This window comes from Lepus europaeus, chromosome 10 (genome assembly GCF_033115175.1).
Source record: "Lepus europaeus isolate LE1 chromosome 10, mLepTim1.pri, whole genome shotgun sequence".
NCBI classification, from domain to species: domain Eukaryota; kingdom Metazoa; phylum Chordata; class Mammalia; order Lagomorpha; family Leporidae; genus Lepus; species Lepus europaeus.
The window spans coordinates 86,131,231-86,153,744 of NC_084836.1; the positions used below are offsets into that span (position 1 = coordinate 86,131,231).

At 37.5% G+C, this 22,514-nt stretch overlaps 2 protein-coding genes across 2 annotated transcripts in view; one reads left to right on the forward strand and one right to left on the reverse strand.

Moving 5' to 3' along the window:
- The first annotated feature begins 482 nt into the window (after positions 1–482).
- On the forward strand, positions 483–1,295 carry LOC133767825 (ubiquitin-conjugating enzyme E2 D3-like). Its single transcript, XM_062202271.1, has one exon. It carries the CDS (start codon positions 615–617, stop codon positions 1,056–1,058), a length of 444 nt encoding a protein of 147 aa, XP_062058255.1. The 5' UTR covers positions 483–614; the 3' UTR covers positions 1,059–1,295.
- A 5,782-nt stretch (positions 1,296–7,077) lies between these two features.
- Positions 7,078–22,514, reverse strand: part of LOC133768127 (ADP-ribose glycohydrolase MACROD2-like) — a 728,541-nt gene continuing 713,104 nt past the window's right edge. Inside the window, exon 5 of the mRNA XM_062202513.1 lies at positions 7,078–7,211. Coding sequence (XP_062058497.1) covers positions 7,078–7,211 — 134 coding nt within the window. The remainder of the gene's footprint in view (positions 7,212–22,514) is intronic.

Below are 22,514 nucleotides of genomic sequence, written 5' to 3' on the forward strand. Positions count from 1 at the left end.
CTGTGCAGATTTTTGGAATTATGTTGTCCTATCTTGTGTAATATCTTGGTTGGTCTCCTCTAGTGGCATCTAATGACATAGGAGAAGAGGAGAAAAAGATCATGCTGTCAATATTCCTTCCAGAAAACTAGTAACAAGAGCCAACTCTGCGCTGGGTATTATGACAGATGCTAAGGATCCCTGTGTGAAAGAGACCAGTGAGATTCCCGTCTTCCTCAAAATGCTGTTCTATTTTGGAAAAGATAGGCAACAAACAAATAAACAAACAATGAAGACATTATCTATGAGAATGGCACAATGGAAAAGAAGTTCATGTCAGAATTCTCTCAAAGAAGCCTTAATCTGTGACCCAAAAGGATGCTTGCATTGTGCAACCCAAAGGACATAGACAAGGAATCCAAAGACAAAAATACTCCTCTTTCTAGAGTGAAGTTAGCCGTCCACGTTGTTCTCGCAAGATCCGCCACCTCCATACCAAGCGCCTGTGTCTGGCAGAGCTGGTGTGAGACCAAGAGACAATCCTTCCCCGCCGCCCGGATAATCAAGAGTTTTGGCCGGACCTCTGAGCATACACCGAGAGAGGGAGAGAGGAGCCAGACTAAAAAGCACAGACTATGGCGCTGAAACGGATTAATAAGGAACTTAGTGATTTGGCCAGTGACCCTCCAGCACAATGTTCTGCAGGTCCAGTTGGGGATGATATGTTTCACTGGCAAGCCACAATTATGGGACCTAATGACAGCCCATATCAAGGCGGTGTATTCTTTTTGACAATTCATTTTCCTACAGACTACCCCTTCAAACCACCTAAGGTTGCATTTACAACAAGAATTTATCATCCAAATATTAACAGTAATGGCAGCATTTGTCTCGATATTCTAAGATCACAGTGGTCTCCTGCTTTAACTATTTCTAAAGTTCTTTTATCCATTTGTTCACTGCTATGTGATCCAAACCCAGATGACCCCCTAGTGCCAGAGATTGCACGGATCTATAAAACAGACAGAGATAAGTACAACAGAATATCTCGGGAATGGACTCAGAAGTATGCCATGTGATGCTACCTTAAAGTCAGAATAACCTGCATTATAGCTGGAATAAACTTTAAATTACTGTTCCTTTTTTGATTTTCTTATCCGGCTGCTCCCCTATCAGACCTCATCTTTTTTTAATTTTATTTTTTGTTTACCTCCCTCCATTCATTCACATGCTCATCTGAGAAGACTTAAGTTCTTCCAGCTTTGGACAATAACTGCTTTTAGAAACTGTAAAGTAGTTACAAGAGAACAGTTGCCCAAGATGCCATGCCATCAGAGGTCATGGAGGGCTTGTTAAATCACAGAATGTGATTCAGTAGGTCTGGGGTGTAGGACGTGAGAATTTGCCTCTTTAACAAATTCCCAGGTTGTTCTTCTGCTGTCATTGCTGCTACTACACCAAGGACCATATTGTGTGACCTACTGCTCTGAGTTTTACAATCTTTCTGCCCCCTCTAACTCCTGCATTCACTATGAGGATCACTCAACAGATAAAACATATGAAACTTCTTAACATAAATGAAAGAGGTGGTAATTATGGAGAAATAGATTCAAATACAAACTAAATTTCTCAAGTACTAAAAGAAAACGATCCAATCAGAGTTGAACTGAGGAGAAACAATCCCATCGGCCTCTTTAGGAGGAAAGATGATTTTATGTTCATCAGAAACCATTTTTCTCTTCAAATGATACAAGTCGTTTAATTATGGAAGAAGTTTATGAGGGCCCTCAGGTCTCCAGCAAAGCCTTGCAGAGTCACACTGTTAGCAGGAAGCCCACTCCACCACTTTCACAATCAGACACCTGCTGGGAGAACCCACGATGGTCGAAATCAGGTCACCCTTTGCAAAGGACAAATTCATAACCATCTTCTGAGTTACCTGCCTTAGAAATTGAATTTCTTCAGGACTGCAGGCTCCCTTTCAGCACATGAGCTAACATCACTGGAGGAAGCAAGGAATAGAGATTTATTGCCTAACAATCTAGTGGTTTAAACCACTCTCCTTTGAGAAACTGGACTGACTGGATTCCTAGTCCTGGCCCTATAGAGAAAAATGACCACTTTTTTCTGGAGTTGATTTTTTTTTTCAAAGTCACCTAATTTTATTTGAAAGATTTCAAAGGTCTCTGAGAATCCCTCTAAGGTAATTTTCTCAGCAACAACTTGAGCATTAGAAGCATCTACTGTCCTAGGAAATAGACAGCAAGTATTTTAGCTCTACTTTTGTCAATTGTGATCTGAGAAAATCACATATAGTTAATAAAGTTTAATAAAATTTAAGCTACCTCACTAAATATCACCTTCCTCCTTTATAGGTAGTTGGGTTTGCCATAGATCAGGGTTGGCAAACTGTTCTGTGAAAGGTCAGGTAGTAACTATTTCAAGTCTTATGTCCATATAACCCCTGTAGCAATTACTCAACTCTGTCACATGAAAGTACCCACAGATAATATACAAACAAATAGACATGGTTCTGCTCTAAAAAAAAAAAAAAAAACTTAAAAATAAATAAAGATAACAAGCATGGCCGACACCTGTAAAAGGATCCTGAGCTCAGGGATCCTTGGCCAGCATCATGCCATACCTGAATTTCTCTTTGTGCTGAATGCAGCTTTTCATGTCAGTTCCTCATAGGAATTTCAAAAGGTTTGATGAGCTAGTGTTTCAGAGTACTATGATTTCTTGATGAAGGGCACAAGAGAAGTACTAATTATTATCAACAGTACCTTTTAAGCTACTATCATCTGATTATTATTGCACCTGGGAACAGAAGAAGGGGTTTGATTCATACTACTCATTCAAACACATTATGCTATGGTTTTTCACCCTAGAGTTTTCCTTTAAACGATTAATGAAAAACTGTGAGTTGCATGCTAATATCATCTTTTGATATGGTCCAAAGATGAAATAGAAGGAATAAAAGGAACAGCCTCCACAATTTTATATATACAGATTTAATATTCTTCCATTTGTCTTTTGGGATTATTCAGCCCTAATCCTAGAAATGGAGCACTCTGAAGAAAAGATATTTGAGCTATGCTGAAAATCAGGAAATAAAGTTGATATGGTTTCTTTATTTTTATCTTTTCCTCTTGAGGAATAGCTCCATTAAGAGTAAAGTTCTTAAGAGACTTTGGAACTGGATATATGTTAAAATATGATTTTAAAAATACAATGGATAATTGACACTAACTTCATCATTTCAGGAATATTAGCATAACTTTTCTTTTTACCTCCCACCAACCACCAATTACCAACTAGCTTACCACTTTTAACAATTAATTCATTTGAAAGATATTTCTTGAATATTCATTATACATAGAGGTCCCTGTTAGACAGGTAGAAAGTTCACATAGATGACAATAAAAGGTAGCAAGTATAAGGTTCCCTCAGTGGGTTATCATGCAGTCTTCTGGAGTCTGAAGAAAATTAAGGTATTTTTAGCTGAGGTGATAACAGAAGACTTGTTTCACAGTAGAAGTGATATTTAAATTGAGTCTGGAAGAGGGATACAAAGGAGAACTAAAGCTTTCTACATAGTACCAAATAAAGACCTCATGCACACATATAGCATTTTGAACAGCTCATATTGTTCCAAAGTTTTAAGTAGTTCAAGATACGGCAGTAAATCATGGAAGGCCAAAGGTTGAGCAAGTCTGCATTTAAGGAAAATCCCATTGGAAGCCTTTGAGACAAGTAGAGTTACATTTTATTCATTCATTCAATAATGATCTTCTCTATTAAGTGTCAGCCATTTGTACAAGGTGTATGGATACACCAAGAAATGAAAAAGATGGGGAAAAATAGTCATTGCCCTTATTCTCATAGAGGCAGACATAATAATAGACAAAATAAATAAATGTAAATGATATATATTTGAAGTTTGAAGTTTTAATTCAACAGACACATGGCTATAATTGAAGCAGAGAAGGGATTATAAACATTATTTTAGAGTGATATCTGAAGTTACATTTAAGCATACTATATAAGGTAGCCATGTTAGTACTTTGAATAACAGAATTCCAGGAAGAAAGAATGCCAGTGCAAAGGCACTGAGGATCAGGAAAGCAGCCTTTGTGAGGAACTTGCCGTTGTGGGGAGAAGCACAGGGGATATGACAAAGAGGTAAGGTTACGTTATACGTGGCCTTATAAACAACTGCAAGGACACTGATTTAGATATATGAACCACCAGGATTGTGCAGAACAGATTGCAGGAGATAAAGAATTAGAAACAGCGATAACAGTCAAAAAGTTATTTTGTGGGTGAAGAGGTCACAAAAAAATACAATCATTTGATCTGCATTCATTCATATTAATTCAGCACATATTTATAAGCCAGTATGTAAGAAAGTGACAGCATAACCATGACTAAGATAGACAGCTCCTGCTTCCATGAAGCTGAGCATCTGGTGGAATGATGAAAGTGTAAATAGTGATGTCCCACAGGTTGAAAAGTTTCTAAACATCTGTAGAAATCTAAATGTTTTATGAATCCAGAAGACATGTAATACAGTACAAGAGAAGATCCCCCAAAAGATTCATTTAATAAATGGTCCTTTATCTACTTCTTAAATCATTTCTTTCAGGATAGCCTTCGAAGCAATAGAGGAGAATATTCTTTCTACTGTTTCAGTTTCTTTTGAAAAAATGATTGGATAGTCTTATGTCAAAGGAAATGATTCAAAACATCCAAGCAGTGAAGGATTAGCTACATATCTATGCCTTATCATTTCACCAATCCTGAGGAGTCACAGAACACAGATTATAAGCAAAATTAATTCAAATATAAACATTTATGAATATATTAATTTAGCAAGAAGGAAAAAAAAGGTCCAAACTCACAAAGTTTGTCTGTAACCGAGACAATAGCATTTCCCAAATAAATTGCTGATGCATGAAGATATTATCACTTGTGGCTGGATGACTGGCTTTAGTAGCCCTGTAATGATAAACCCACTGTCTCAGAGGAAAGATAGGAACTAGTTTCTGCTGTCAAACTGTCATGGAATTATTAAATATGGAGGGGAAAAATGACCCAAACAGTATGTAATGAGCTCCCTTTTCATTCCTTCACTACAAAAGCACATCTGTGAATTGTTAATGACTCTGAAATAGATGAACCAAATTGATGAAAAAGAAAAAATATCTTTCAGGAACAGGGAAAAGGAAAATGAACACACACAATGTTTACAAAACATAATTTAAAATATAAGGGCTTGTGAAAGTACTATGAAATACTATATAGTGATATACAAATGTAAACTATTATTCATTTTCATATTGTTTTTCTCTATGGTTTTAATACAAGTCATTAATCTTTCAAAATATACAGAAATACCAAGACCTTTTACAAACAGTCCATGTTTGTGACTTTTATGAGGTGGCATTGCCGTGATTGCTAATTTCTAGTCTATGGATTTTTTTTTTTTTCCTAAACATGACCTGGGTGCTGCATGTGGTAACTTGAGTATGTATCAGGCTCTGAGTATCTCAGCTCACATGGATTCTGTACCAAGCTTTGTGGTCTAACTTTCCATGGCTTCAGCTTTTGTCCTGAGACTCACTTGCACCAGGACTGCCATGAAAGCCACAGTTTAGCTCAAAGATATGACCCAATTATGGGAATTCTGCAAACACAAGTATTGAGTTATTGATCTTTATGCCTCGGTACCTAGTACTGTACAAGTCTTCAATAACTCTCAAGTAGCAGTAATGAAATTGATGGAAAGTTGAATAGGGATGCCAAATGGAAGCAAGCACATTTAAAAAAATATAACACTAATATCAACCTGTACAACAGAGCTACCATTTTAATTGATCACTATACACAAAAAGCTTTATTTAATATTCTATATTCCAAGTAGGATGCTATTCGTGTAAAACACTAACAGAGAAAGAAAAAACTATTAGAGAAAAAATTAATCCGTTATAATTAATATACTTTCACTACCAACTCACTGAGAGCAATACAGAATGCAGTATTATGTGTATGAAGACAAATATTACTTTAATATGTTGCTATCTACAACTCCCTACATTTAAATATAAGTAACCTTTAAAATATAAAACACTTTCTATTTATACATAACCATGGAAAATTCATTCTTACACAACTTGTCTATACAGAATCCAAATAGTGTCCTACAGATTATGCTATAATTGTTTTAGTCATGATTTCGCCATTGTTAAAGCAAAAATAAAAGCCAGTCTCATTTTTACACAAAATAGATTCACAGATTTAGGATGCATACAAAGAAGCAAGTGAATAACATAGTCAGTAAATTGTTGCCTCAATGTACGGGTCAATGCACACCTTAATTTTGTAAGGAAATCCTCTACCTCCACTGCCATGCCCAGAAGGTTATGTGATTCAACAACCACAACATCAACAACAACAACAACAACAAAAAGCGGGGAAAGGAAAGAAAAACTGTACCTTTAACTAGTTTCTCTCTCAGTATTTTTACTTCACCCTACTTCATCCAGTTAGCTAAATGACTAAGCAACAAGGTCAATCAAATGTAATACTTCTCTCTATTCAAATATAATGGAAATTTTGACCATTCTGCATTCATAAGAGCAAATACATTCTCACACTGACAACCACATTCCATTGGCTTTTCCTGAAAGCAAAGTGTGACAGATGCCTTGGCTGTAATTGCCAATCAGCCTTTACATGGCAGCTGCAAACACAATACATCACTTTGATCTCCTTTGCTCTAAACACATTCACAATCAAGAAATCTGAACAAGGAATAAGAAATTGGCATCATTTCCAGAAGCTTGTCACTCCATGGCACTTAAATACTCTAACGTATATTTTGCTCGTATTTTTATTTCCCTGTCTCAGAGACACTCTAAGACCTGAACAAAAATTACTTACATTATATGCATGTATATTCATTTGGAAAACACATTTTCTTGCCATATATACAAGCAAATTTAATTAAATACCATCAAGATAATTTCCTTTATCAAATATATACTTGAGGAATAAAAACAAGGTAAGGTTTCTCATCTGATTCTGAAACAGTGTTCAAAAGTTGTACTCACACTTTGCAGGGAGGTCATAACCACAGGTGATTTTCGCATGTCCCGTCTCACAACCATTCAGGGTTCGGCATTCAGCTAGCAAGCAGGGGCCAGCTGCTCTATGAATGCAGCCATCCACTAAGGAAGAGAGAAAAAGTTAGCTTATATTTGGCCTTTTGGAAACAAATGTAAAATCAAAATGGAAAAAAAAAAAAAAGAAGGAAATAAGTTTGTTCCACTTGGAAAACCTTAGCCCTGTAGAAGAAAACCCATGATATCCAATTCTCTCTCTCGATTTTCTCTCACAAACCCTAGGTTGAAGTCCAGACTACCATTTACAAGTTACGTGATGCCTTCAAGACCCACTTCCTTTAAAAAAATTCTGTGTCAATACGTACATGGAAAAGCTTAAACACTTCACCAAAAACCTGTTAACAATTCAGCAATATTGCAGGTTACAAAATAAACATACAAAAACAGTAATTTTTTAAATAATGGCACTACAGAGTTCTGCATAGAATTTGCATAATTATGTGCATAGGAGGCATTCAACATAGTATAGTGTTATGTATAGTGCTATGTGCCACTTTTATGGCAGCTATCTTAAAGACCTTATGTTGAAATTTTGTATAAAATTTATAATAACTCTTTTCCTTACTTAAAAGTTGAGCTGTAGAGAAGCAGGGCAGGTATTCAGACTAGTGGATAAGATGTTGGTTAAAATGTTTGTGTCCCATACAGAGTGCCTGTTTCCCAGATCCAGTTCCTAATTATGGTCTTTTGCCCACACAGATCCTGAAAAGCAGCAGTGGTCATTTAAGTAATTGGATTCCTGCCATCCTATGAGAGACCCACATTGAGCCCCTGGATCCCAGCTTCTGCCCTAGCCCACCCCTGGCCATTGCAGGCATCTGAATACTGAATCAGTGCATGGGAGCTTATTCTGTTTCTCAAATAAGTAAGTATATTGAAAAATGAAAAACAAAAAACAGATCTCTCTGTCTCCCTCCCACTTTGTAATTTTGAATTTCAAATAAATAAACAATTCTTAAAAAAAAGGGAGAATATGATAGCCACCATTTACTACCCAGAGAACTTTTCAACATTATGATACTCATTCCCTCACTATTTAAATATGCACACACATTCAGCTTTTTTCTTACAAAAAAAGCAAATCAGTAAACATTGTTCAAACTCTGTAAGCAACCTTACATTTTTGAATTTATTATATAAAATTATTAACACAAATGTTAAAGTGCAAAAGTTACAATAATTCAGTTGTTTGCAACAGTGAAAACTTGGAGCTACCGAGATGTCCATCAATAGGCAGCTGGTTAAATAATAATTAAAAACAAAAGTACTTTAATGTCATGGTCTATTATACAGCTATCAAAAATAGCAAACTTTATAGCTAAATAGAATTTTAAGCATAAAAAGATTTCATAGTGAAAATGTCAAATTTGGAACAATATACATAGTATGGTCACCACAAAGTTATACTCATATATACACATACACTTATACATATATCCATATATATATATATGTTGGAAAAATATATACCTAAGTCATGTGATCACTGGATGCAAAACACTGGGTGAGACTATCAGAAAACAATTTATATCCTAACTATCTATGTTTGACCTTCTTTATAAAGGTTTCAAGAGAACAGTATTTTAAAGTGAATAGATATTCTTAGTGGCAAAGAGATAGAGTCACTTTGAAATGGATAACTAAAATAGGATTTGCTAGTATACATAATCATATGCTGTCAAATATTGCCTGTATTATTTATACTACAGCCTAATACAGTTTGCAGATATCTAATTCTCAAAATCTTTATGGTTATACCAGTACTTCTGACTGCATTAGGGCAATGAAAGTCTATCTGAAGGGCTGTCTCATAATAATGTCTACAGTTTAAATGTATTAAATGTATCTATGTGTTAGGTATTGCACTGAGAATTACCTTGCAATGTAGATACTAACTTTATTATCTATATGTTATAGAAGCTTAGAAAAGTGTAGTGATTTGCCAATGTTCACAAAGTACTGGCAATGTAACTCAGATCCTCCAGATTTGTAGGACTTGAATAAACATAGCTTTCTCTCAATTCTTGCATTGGGATATTGAAACACTATGTTTCATTATTTTTAAAGTTTCTTAATTACATTTAACATCGATAATGTGCATACATTTGCACAGATTTTTAAGTGTGCCCTTTTGGTGGGCTTTAAGAAATGTATATACGACCATACATTAATAAATTTAATAAACATGTAATAATGATGCTCATAATACTACAAAAATGTTTCCATAAACCCAAAAATGTCTCTTGTGCCCTTTCCATCCGATTGCCCCTGTGACTACCCTGAAGGAGCCCATGTTCAGATTTATGTCACCATAATTTTACTTGTGGCAAAACTCAAATTTCATATATCCATTTACTCAGCATATTTTTTTTTTGACAGGCAGAGTTAGACAGTCAGAGAGAGACAGAGACAGAGAGAAAAATCTCCCTTTTTCCATTGGCTCACCCCTCAAATGGCCGCTGTGGCCGGCGCACTGCGCTGATCCGAAGTCAGGAGCCAGGTGCTTCTCCTGGTCTCCCATGCAGGTGCAGGGCCCAAGGACTTGGGCCATCCTTCACTGCCTTCCCAGGCCACAGCAGAGAGCTGGACTGGAAGAGGAACAACCGGGACAGAACTGGCGCCCCAACCGGGATTAGAACCCAGAGTACCGGCGCCGCAGGCAGAGGATTAGCCTAGAGAGCTGGGGCGCCAGCCTAGTGATCCATTTTCATTTCCATTGGACAAGTACCTTTGAATGAAATTCCTGGGTAGGTATACATTACACTTATATAAAGAACACACAGTTTTATGAAGTCAATGTACCAAATTACACAAACCTCCACCAATGTATGAGAGTTGAAATTTTGGCCTTGGTGTCATCAACCTATTTAACTTTAGCAAATCTAATTGCACTGAAGATATAGTCAATATACATTTCCCTATGACTAATTATGTAAAGTAACTTTCCAAGTCTTTATTGGCCACCATCTTCTGCTTGAAAGTGCCTGTTCATGTATTTTGCGAATTATATACATATATTACATATATATTTATATATATATAAATGAATTGGGTAGGATAAAAGATAACCAAGCTCCATATGCAAGCATAGTAACTATATTTTGAATTTTTCATGATACTCTGGATAAAACTCTTTTATTTTCTTCCTGAGCATGGGGCTAGATAGTGTCTCCCAGTCACATTTGTGGTTGGGGTGGATCATGAGGTCTAGCCTTGTTTAAAGGGGATGAACAAGTGATGGAACTACTTCTATGTCTAGTCTCTAAAACTTTCATGCATAATCCTTCTGCACGTGACCTTCCTTGTCTGCAGGCCAGATGCATAGTCTCCAGGGCAGGGCATCCATCATCAACTGCAGAAGATGGTGCAGTGCTGAGATGGAAGGTGCCTGAATCCCAAATGACAGTGTGGAACAGAACTCCATTCTATGCCCACATTCCATTCCAGACAGTGAATCAAGTGATAGATAAACCTTCATTATGTATAGCCACTGAGGTTTGGGGACGTTTGTGGCAGTCAATTTCCATGACTAATACATTCACTTCTGTCATAAATTACAGAATGGTACTTTTCATTCAGGTGATTGTGGCTATTTTTTTTAAACTGTTGAGAAAAAAAATTTCGGATTGATTACTGGAAAAACATTTTATCTTAGCCAATTTCATCCTCCTAGGTTTGTCTCAGAGTCTTTAATCATGCTGGAATCTGAAGACTCTGTGAACACCAGCAGTCAGTCTCTCTTACTCATTCAAATAGCTGCTCTTCCTACTTAGTGATTGAAGCCAGACTAACGGAAGATAAGAGTTGCGAACTGCCTAGAAACTGCAGATGGTATAGTCTGCCAGTACTGGGGTGAACACTGAGCTCTTTGATGGGACTGCTGTTCATCAAGGTTGAGGGGAGTCTAGTTGCAGCTCCTAATAAAGGGCATGCTTGCTGCTGTACTGACACATCATGCCATTTACCATGCTGACAATGAGGACAAAACAGAACACTCACAGGCAGATGGCTAACCAAGGCAAGGGCCTCGAGTCACTGACATACTTCCTCCAAAACTCTAGTAAATGTTAAATTCAGAGACCTTCCTCTTATTAGGCGATCTTAGTTCTGTTTCCTTAGACTAACATCAAGGAATTAATGCTGTCTGAGGGTAGGGTGGAAAGATGGGTTTTGATTGTGCTTGGGGGGAATAGTTTTTCTCTCTTTCATCAATGTTATCTTCAGGCTTAGAGTTTGAGACTGTTCTTATAGCATAGTCTTACCCCACTATTTAAATAGGTAAATAAAGACAAACAAAATGGAATATGAAACCACTTCATTTTTTTTTTTTTTTAGACCTAAGATTTATGTAACCCTTTGGATTCCAGTCTGCCCCTTTGGCATTTCTCAAATAAAGCCCATGAACATGTTGATCTTGAGAACAGGAGTGAAAAAGCAAGCCACAAACCGATGAAGAGAAATTTGTCAGATACTGTGGCCAGTGAATGTAAGAACAACAACAACAAAAAAGACAAGAGTTCTCAACATGGGTTTAGAAAAATATCAAAAGTATCACTTAGTGAAATCCAGTTATTTTAGAAATTGTCACTGTGAGCTCTCATTGTCTTACAAAGTCAATTTTCTAAACAGTTTGTAGCAAGGGAGATTTTGAAGTTCTTAGATTTTCACATATTCATTTAAAACTTTTGTAAATAAAAGATGATCACTTAATATAATGGCAGTCACACAAATCATATTAGCCTGAGCCATAAGAGGTTTCCAGCACTACTCAGAAGCCCAAGAGGATACAATGGGGAGGCTCTTTTGAATCAGATTTACATGAATTTGGTAAACAACTACCTCACAAAAAGCATTCTTTTAAGATTGCTGTGAAGGAATCAAACCACAACAACAACAATAATTGTGTCCCATCCGCTGAGGATTCCCAATGTGCCTAGTAGCCTGACTTGCGAGCCTTCACTTTCTTTACGAGGTGGTGTTGCAAATTGGAAAGAGGATGGTTCTGGAGTTAGACAGTAGATATTTTCTTCCTGGTGCCATTTAACTCACTGTGCCTTGTTTTTTTTTCCATATACAAAATGGGGGTCCTGAGAGGACCTCCATTAAAAATCATGGGATTTTTTTTGAGCAAACTGACAAGTACTTTGAATAATGCCTGTTATATAGCAAGCATGCAATAAATTTTGGCCATGTTCTCACATTCATCATTAAAAATGTTAAAGGCAGGATCCATTTGGATCTCTATTAAATAAAAAAGTGGAAGTTAAATGATTAGTGCAAAGTCATCTGGGGCTTGGGTCAGAATCACTGTGCGCCTGAATTTAAAGCATGTGTTCCTAATTTCTACTTTCTCCCACCTCCCTTCATACAAAATAGTACGAACCATGGTCTCTTCCCTTGGAAACTATGCAAATAGAACAAAAAGGCCCTTGAGACAGAGAGGAACAACTCCAGCTGAGCCATCCTAGACTAGCCAGTGCTCAACTTTCCTGGCAACTCACCAGCACATGAGTAAGCCCAGCTAAGAGCCAAAGAAATCTCCACCTTTATATTGAATCATAGAATAATGAGTTATTTCAAGCTACTAAACTTTAAAGATATTTGTTACACAAATACACATCATCAACACTATCATTGTCATCATCATCACCATGAAAAAATATACTAAACAATAATCTCACTGCAAACACAAAGAAACAGCTTTTTGTTGTCCTAACTCTTGGAGGGGAAAAAAAACGTAGCTAAAGTGAGCCAATGAAAAGCTGATTCCATTAGAGGTCACCTGCACCCTGCATGAAAGATTTGTGCTTTAGGTCCTGAACAGCAGCAGTGTTCCCTTTAGGGAGAAGAAGAAATATCTGTGAGAAAATACAATGACAAGGAGATTCACATCTTGAAGCAACCCAGATGTGAGGAATTCGGTTTAGCTATGTGAGATTGCCTTAGGCTGACTTAAAAATTAGCCTCTTATGAACCTATTGATCTGGCTGGTCAATTTGAAGATGAACTTTGGAATGCAAACCCAGGAGAAGATGACAAGTATAATAGAATAAACCTTTCCACGTTCCAGATCAGGAACCTGGAGCAGTTTTTTTTTTTTTTTTTTTTTTGTTATGGAACACAACTTTAGCTTTTTTCAACTTTAACCCAAAACTTTAGGGACTGATCTTTAAAAACAATAAGATGCTCCTTTCTCATGGAATCTGAGACCCAACTCACGTGTGTATTAAGAGAACAATTACCTTTTTTTTTCATGTTATTGAGCTTGAATTCCCAAATGAGGAAAAATAATATTTCTCATAAATATTTATAATAGACTCTAAAATATTTTGGAAAAATATGAAGCAATGAACTTTCGCTTATCCATTAGGTTGGAGAATGAGACCATCAAGCTGATTGAAATTCTGATCAGAATATCAGATAGAAGGGTTCTTCAAAGACTGTGTAAAATGGAATTCAAAGATGTTCATTTTGGTGCAAAAAATGTCAGTTCTATGCACACTTTTTCATTATGCACATTTTCATGAACTTATTAAAGATCTCACATATTTTTGGCTGATGCTAATATTATGGTAAAATTCTTTTAATATCTAACTATGAATTTCTTTCCACATATCCATGTTCTTCATTAAAAAAATCAACCAATGAGATATCATTATGATATCAAATATTGGTTGCCTACCACATTTTCCCACTAATAGAATTCCTATATTAATGGGGGTGCCAATGCTCAACGTAAAATCTATACTTACCAGCATCTCCTCCAAAGATGAAAAAATGAGTAGATATTGTGGCTCAGTGGTCTAAGCCCATGTGTGATACCCACATCCCATATGGGAGTGCCTGTTTAAGTCCCTGCTCTTTTGCTTTTGACCCAGTTTCCTGCTAGTGCATCTTGGAAGGCAGCATATCATGGCCCAACCATTGTGTCCTTACCATTCATTTGTGAGAGTTTTTGGGTCCTGGTTTGGACCTGGCCCAGACTTGGGCGCATTTGAGGAGTGAGCCAATGGATGGAAGATATCTGTCAACACCTCCTTCTCTGCCACTCTGCCTTTAAAACAAGCAAGTAATTTTTTTTTTTTCAAAAAAGAGATGAAAAAGAGATGAGCGACCAAATTATATGGAGGCAGATGATATTGGGTGGGCTTCCAGGAAAGCTCACCATAAAGGACTTATCCACAAGTTTTTCTACTATCTATCTATTACTTATTGTTACCGTTATTTTATTTCTTAATCTTCTATATTCCTGGACAAGATAAAATATGGTGGTAAGACTTCAGCAGCCATCTGGTGAGCATTAATGTGAAGGGCACACTATATGTTGTAGAAGAAAGAAGAGCTACGAGCTGCCTACATCTCTGTAGTACTCAGTGCAAGTCGCAATAGTCCTTAATTACTTATCATTTGATGAGACGAAATGTTTGTCTTTTACAAAATTAGTTTATGTTTTCTGTAAGTCATTATGTGTGGTGAGGATTCTGTCACTTGAGGCCTAAAGCCACTTCTAGATATTTGTAGGCACTTTTTAAAAATTTATTTGAGACATATTCTTTGAAGTTCTAGATGAGAAACTTCCCTCTGACTATTACAGAAGTGTTAATTTTGGAGACATTTTTAGCTGACAAACATTGTAACGCAATCACCATGGCCGAACAAGGGCAGTACTGACCATGTTACTAAAGAATGATTGGCACATGAAAAACCTAGACTGTGTCAATCTAGCAGCCACGTGACCTTAATAGTGCTTACGTTTTGTCAACTCTTACCATAGAGGGATATTTCTATTGACGGTAAGGCTGCCTTAATGCAAGATAATCGATACTAAAGGACTCGGAGAAGAGGATTAAAATCCTATTTTTCTGGAAGTCCCCAGAGAAAGTAGGAATAAACAGGATTTTTTCCTTCACGGATGATGGGAATTTTCAGGTGAAGGATATATTAGCTGGTAAAAACAGTGCTACAAGATGAGAGTAAATTGAAGACATCTCTGGTATTCTCTAAGAGTCCCTCAAAAGCTTGGTAATAAACTTTCTTTTTTTATTTGCCAGGTTTGCTTGAAAAGGATAAAACAGACAATTCAGTTCTTATTCAAAGACGCTCTTTTATTCCTCCATCACGATGGAAACCCTTTTCAAGAAAATACAAAAAGCAAACCCTAGCACTATATTCCTTGAAAGAACAATTCCTCAAAATAATCTTCAAACCCAGTGTTAATAGAGTCTCAGCAGCAATGGAGATTTTGACCTTAAGTAAAGAGCAAAATAATAGTCACATTTTCAGAGAAAGTCATCTTAGACCTGCTTCTCCTGTGTGGCTTTGCCTGGGTAAAAGCTACAGACCGTGCCCTTCTTTTTGTTGAAGTCTTCTTAATGGACAGCAGGTCAAGCAGAAGCACATGGGGAGGGAAATCCTCTCTCAAAGAAATAAGAAGTGAACCAACTTAACATTTCGTGTTCTACCAGAAACTTCCAAGTAGCTGGGAATACAAGGTCAGGGACTAGGGATGAGGTAGGTCAACGGTAGCAGGTGCCTCTGACACCGGCTCATTTGTTTTATCAGAGAATGAGAACTATGAGGAAAGGCATTCTTTCCTCAAGGAACTTCACTTTTAAACTTCAGTCGTGTCACAGAATCTCTTCTCCTCATTTTCTTCTTACATAGAAGTAAATATGTCATCTTATGGCTCGCACTTCCATCAGCTCCAGAGATAGTAATGGTTTTCGGTGAGATGTTCAGGTATTAAAAGTCTTCAGGAGAGAAAAATCTCTCTGAATTTTCACTTGATGTCTCAAGGAAAATGATAGAACCTGCCTCTATATATGCATTTACAAAATTGGAAAATCTTGACACACGCAAAAGTTAATCTGTTTTGGGAAGCCTTTTACCATTCACTGTGCTTTCCACAGTTTTGTAAAAGGCTGATGACTAAGTTGAACTGTAACTGTGAAGAGGAGATGACCATCAAGGAGGCCTTTTCTCCAAAGAAAATACATGAAGATGACATTTACTGCCTCAGTCCAAACAGTGGCTTTCTCTTTTCCTATTATTTATTTTTAAGAGAAACTTTGAAGAATAATATTAAGTGAAGAAAAAATTTAGGGGTAGAAAATATTTTGATCATGCTGCCAAGCAAAACAATAATTATTCTTCACATCGTTTTTCTGATTAAAGAAAAAGATGAGCTTCATTTAGTAAAGACTAACATTTTCAAAGACTATTTCCTATATTTCATAACTCTTTCTATATTTTTATGGAAAAATATATCCAATAGGTCTCATAGTATTTCACAATTTTCATGAAACTATTATTTCTTTTCTGTTAAAAAAAAAACAGCCTAATACATATTCCTGTAAGATTTAGTCCTTAAACACTCTAAATACGAAAATAAAAAATTTACAAAAACCAAAGCAATATATGCAAAATTAAATTTTAGCATTTATAACAGAATGAATGGTGTCAGTGACTTTTTGTAACTAAAGTTGCATCTCGGCTGGCGCCGCGGCTCAATAGGCTAATCCTCCACCTGTAGCACTGGAACCCCGGGTTCTAGGCCCGGTCGGGGTGCCAGATTCTGTCCTGGTTGCTCCTCTTCCAGTCCAGCTCTCTGCTGTGGCCTGGGAGGGCAGTGGAGGATGGCCCAAGTCCTTGGGCCCTGCACCCACTTGGGAGACCAGGAGAAGCACCTGGCTCCTGGCTTTGGATCAGCGCAGTGCACCGGCCATAGTCCGCCGGCCGCAGCGGCCATTGAGGGGTAAACCAACGGAAGGAAGACCTTTCTCTCTGTCTCTCTCTCTCACTGTCCACTCTGTCCACTCTGCCTGTCCAAAAAAAAAAAAAAAAAAAAAAAAAAAAAAAAAGTTGCATCTCCATACATTTGTTTAAATATTTCCCAATGCTCAATTAAAATAGTTCTAAAATAACAGATCAAAATATGTGTCTCCTTAAGAAGGGCCAGTGTTGTGGCATAGCGGGTTAAGCTGCTGCCAGCAGAGCTGACAACCCATGTGGGTGCTGGCTCAAGCCCCGGCTGCTCCACGTCCCATCCAGCTCCTTGATCATGGCCTAGGAAAGCAGCTGAAGGCGATCCAAGTACTTGAGCTCTGGCACCCATGTGGGAGACAACGGATGAAGCTCCTGCTTCAACCGGGTCCAGCCCTGGCCAGTACATCCATTTGGGGAGTGAAGCAACAGATGGAAGATCTCTCTGATTCTGCCTCTTTCTTTCTCTAACTCTGCCTTTTAAATAAGCAAAATAAATCTTTAAAAAAGAAAAAAATTTAGAATTATTTCGTCAGGGAAAGAAAGCAGTAATTTGCGAAGTGGAACACACAAGAGTGTCCCACTGATCACTGGGCCTGCAGCGAAGTTCCATCCCTGTGTCTCTGTATCCCAGGCTTATGTTATTTGAATATCAGAGGAATTCCCATCTCCAGACCTTCAAAGGTGCCCTTCTCCTACAAGGCTGCTGCCAAAGGAAAATAATGTCCCAGGAATAAATAGGATAAATCTTTCAGTTTGCTTCCTCTTATTCCAAATCCAAGTCGAAGGGCTTGTTTTATGGCCTCTTTGAGACAAACCTCCCTCTAAACCTGTTTCTCCCCTCTCTGAGACATTGAAAGTTCTTCTTCACAATGGCAGCTGTATGAACACTACACAATGCTTTATGCGAGAAAAGGGTTTATTTAGTAAGAGTTTTAGATTCATGTATCCATTCAAAATGAAAACGACAGGGCCAGAGCAAGTGGCAGTGGCTATGGTGGTGGGGGAAATTCGTTTTCTGTGCCTATAAAGAAAGTTTTGTTCATTCTTCAGGTTTGTAGAAAAGAGATTTCAGAGAGGATAAAGCCATGGTTTGGATAATCCTGCAGCTCATCGAAATGTCTATTTTCTTTTCCCCCAGCGGAACCATTTTGCCCCATCTAAATGCTGTGGGAGAAGTTAAAATGGGCCACGTGTGCTTTTCTCCACAAAGGAGCCCTATATTTAACACAGCACAAACATCCAACACCTCAAACGGTTTTGAAGAAAGCTGTGTTTATTATGTGGGTTTATGAAATAAAAAGTACAAACTTTCTCATCCTAGAAAAATATGCAATGAAATTTACAGCCAAAATAAGGTAGCTGTGCATAATGTAACACTTGGCAAGAATTTTAATCAGTGGATTGGCAAGACTAGATGCAATACCTCAGTTCCTTTCAAGACATGTCTGAGCTTCCTTAATTTAAATACCACACACTGGGGCCGGGGAGAACATTTAGGAGACATTGTGTTTGCTGTAGGAGTGCTGACTGTCGATGCAAGCTTGCTGAGAAGGGAGCACTGTTGCTGTGATAACAGTTTCAAACTCAGGGAATGAAGGATGGCAAGAGACAGACACACTATTTTTGTAGGGCAAACAATACAGATTTACACCATGATAAGGCATTCCAGGCACATGTCATTACCTGACCTTAAGCAGGTAAAGATTCTTCAAGGTACTAAGTTTTGCTACAAAGACCACCATTTTGGATCTTGTCAGAAGTTTGCAGGCAACACTGTTGCATTTCCAGTTGGAAACCAGCAGAACTACCTTATAGCCTTTGATTACTGAGCAGTCTGACAGCAGTTTAAGCAAGTTGAAAGTCAGGTCACATAAGGTGTACCCCAAACTGACCATCAGAGAAAAAGTTATAATGTGATGAAAAGCTCCGGGGAGCCCATTAAATCCACCATCCTTGTCAGGATGAAACAAGAGCAGTCTTGCCTCCACAGCTACACATTTTAAAGAGACCACTAAGAAAACACTTTATCCCTTTGCCATGTGCATGACACTTTGGTAATTAGTATTTCATGTACAACATGGAATCTCAAGAACTGAAATATTGAGATTCAAAAAGTGGAATGCAGGCATGTAAATTACACAGCACTGGAATTAGCTATGTAACTTGCACAGCTTTTTTTTTTCCCCCCTTAGGAAAATACTCACTTAAAATATTTCAATGATCTTATATTGGCAGATGAATCAATGTCTAGAAAAGCAGGATGTTTGAAAGTACTCTGCCATGACTCAGTACTTTAAAGTAAATAAGAGATGGGAAGGACAATTTACATCAGGTTCAAAAGCCCAGGGATCAAAGGTCAAAGGGGACATTCAAGGCCCCCAACTCCTTGTAAACTTTCCCACTAAGAATGTTTCCAGAAATTAATTCAGAAATATGATTTATAAGGAAAAACACTGATTACTTATTTATAATAGTATTTCACTGCTAGGTAATAAATAATTTTATATACATAATAAATATCTAGGGAAAGTTATTACTTGGGGGTTTTATCCTGTTGTAAGTTTTGTGAAACCAGAAGTACTAGGAATTTGGGACATCATTGCTTCATCAATCATACCAAAGCATATCTGGTTCCCAACTCTCAGCAGGGAAAGCAGAAAGCTGAGACTCTGAGCCATAAAATCATACCTCATGGACTGTGTTCAAGATTTGCTTTCACTTTGGCCTTGCAGAAAAGGAATCCAGGTTTTCAAAAGAGGATATGTAAAAAGGGCATGCCTCTCATGAGCAAACAATATAATGGCAATCTCCATAGCTTCTTTTGCAAATGAGTACTAGGATTGATGGTATAAAAAAACTCAGCTTATTACCAAGAGGCTGAAGAAAATTGTGCATCCAAATCATATGGAGTGCATAACACCTCATAATCCAGGAAGAATGTGAGTGGAAGTGTTTTTAAATGGGGAGATAAAACTGTCCAGAGAATTTGATGCCCCACTCCCAGTGGCTGTTGGCAAAAACCGGATTCAAAGGCTGAATAAATGTAAGATAATCATGAGAGGAAAGATGACTTGAGGAAAAATTCTAATATGTTAATTTAGAGGTATGAAAATTACTGTAGCATGACTGAAATTAGGTAAGAATGGCTTTATACACAGGAAAAAAATAGGAGATTTAAGTGACATAAAATCAGGAGGTGTAATATCTGTGGGATTTAGCATTGCCAAATTAAGAAGAGAGATAAAAGTACAACTAATTTGAAAAAAAGTAAGGAAGAAAAGATAATCATGACTTTTATTAAGTCTATTCATTTATTAAAGTAATACTTAAACATGTAATTCATTGGGTCCAGGCTTAGCATCTTTTATTATTATTATTATTTGACAGGTAGAGTTATAGACAGTGAGAGAAAGATAGAAAGAAAGGTCTTCCTTCCATTGGTTCACCCCCCAAATGGTCGCCATGGCCGGCGCTGTGCTGATCTGAAGCCAGGAGCCAGGTGCTTCTTCCTGGTCTCCCATACGGATGCAGAGGCCCAAGCACTTGGGTCATCCTCCACTGCCCTCCTGGGCCACAGCAGAGATCTATGGAGTAGAAGAGGAGCAACCAGCTAGAACCCGGCGCCCATATGGGATGCTGGCGCCGTAGGCGGAGGATTAACCAAGTGAGCCATAGCGCCAGCCCCACATCTTTTTGAAAAATAAAAAATGGCTTCTCAATTTTTTGTAAGCTTTTCTGCCTTACCTGTCTTCATCAATTCTGCAGTTTTAAAGAAAGTAACCTGATCTTGAACTCTTAATGATTCCCCCCAACTCTTCATTCAGTTAATTCCATTTTTAACAATTTATTTATTTGAATGGCAGAATGACAGAGTAAGAAAGAGAGATATGTAGAGAATGATCTTCCATTTGATGGGTTATTCTCCAGATGGTCACAACACTGTCTATAACTCTACCTGGGACAGGCTGAAGCCAGCAGCTAGGAACTCCATCCTGGTCCCCTTCATGGATGGCAGTGTCCCAAAACCTTGGGACATCTTTTGCTGCCTTTCTATCCCAACAGGGACCCTGATGTCACATGCAGCAGCTTAATTCACTGCACCACAATGCCAGCCCATATCCAGTTAATTCTAACCACTACAGTCAGTAAGGTACTGTTTAATAAATAACACTCTCTGGGCAGCCATTATGTACTAGGAACCACTAGTATTATGGGTACAAATATAAAGAAGATAAAAATTTTAACAAAATGGTATCAGAGTCATATGTAATGAAGATACATAATAAAGTTATTTGAACTTAACAATAGAGGACTTGTGTTTCCCCATGCAACCAGTAGAACCTGTCATCTACCTGCAACCCTAACTTGTCTGAGCCATGCCGGTAACCATTTGTTACCCCCTTGACTTTGAGCAGGTTTTGTAAAAAAGCCACATGTTCCAGAGTTAGAATGGGTGTATTCCTTATCCACCATTACTATTTGTGACGCTAGGAAAGTTAAGACTCATTTCCCTCATTTGTAAAATGCAGATAATGCTTCTTATCTTTACAGATGGTGTTAAAATGATATTTGTGCCAGACTGTAAGCAGATTAACATGTGGTCTGGTGTTAGTTCAGAGGGGAGGCCAAAGAAACAAGAGCTAGTGTTAGTTCCAGGTAAGGATGATGCATCTTGCAGGAAGGTGTTACAGCCCTACAGTAGCGCTGTGAATTTCATCACTCAAACTAAGATGTGTTGATTACAGTCTATACAAATTCCAAAGTAAATCTTATAATGCTATTGCATGCCTAACTAGAGGAAAGAAAGCTATGATCATTATATTTTAAGGAAAGATGGTTTCTCTTTTGAAGAGGATGCATGCAATGATGGTTATTATTCTAAGAAAAGATAGTTTCTCTCTCGAAGAAAGAGGGTGACATCATGTTCCTCATCCAGCCTTCTGAAAAAGTTGTCATGTGACATTGCATTCCTTTCAGCCCACTCAAAGCACATAAGGGCTTTCTGAAACATGGGTCTTGTAAATATGCCTGAATGTCAGGATTTTGGCTGTAACAGAGGAACTAGGAAGGACTCCAGTTGTATCTTTCTGTGCTCTTCCCGATTTCTGAGCCAGAACCCTGGTATTTGAGGCACATGAGAGAAAACATAATGTTTTTCCTTTTATCTACTGTGAATTTTGGAAAACCAGCAGCCATATAATTCTCACCCTAAGTAATGGGAAAGGAGAAATTAAAAATTAACATGCTACCTGATCATGAAAGAAAGAAATGTATAGGCAACAAAGTGTCTTGATTGGATATTGAAATTATAAAGTATATTCTAGAACAAGAAACCAAGAAGAGTCACGCCAAATAAGCCAGTCCATAGGCAAGTATAAACAGCCATCAATATTTTCTCTTAAACACAAAGTGGTAGGGGAAAGAACAATTACCCTGGTGTTTTATCTACACAAATCCATTGTCTACTCATAAATTGTCTACTCATAATGTCTTATGTAGCCAACAGTTTGGATAAATTGTTTAACTGTAAAATCAAATACTGTATACAGAATCAAAGTAAGTACCATGATGTTAAAACAATCT

What these genes read in the sequence shown, in the direction of transcription:
- LOC133767825 (XM_062202271.1), top strand. Translation starts at nt 615, where the DNA reads ATGGCGCTGAAACGGATTAATAAGGAACTTAGTGATTTGGCCAGTGAC.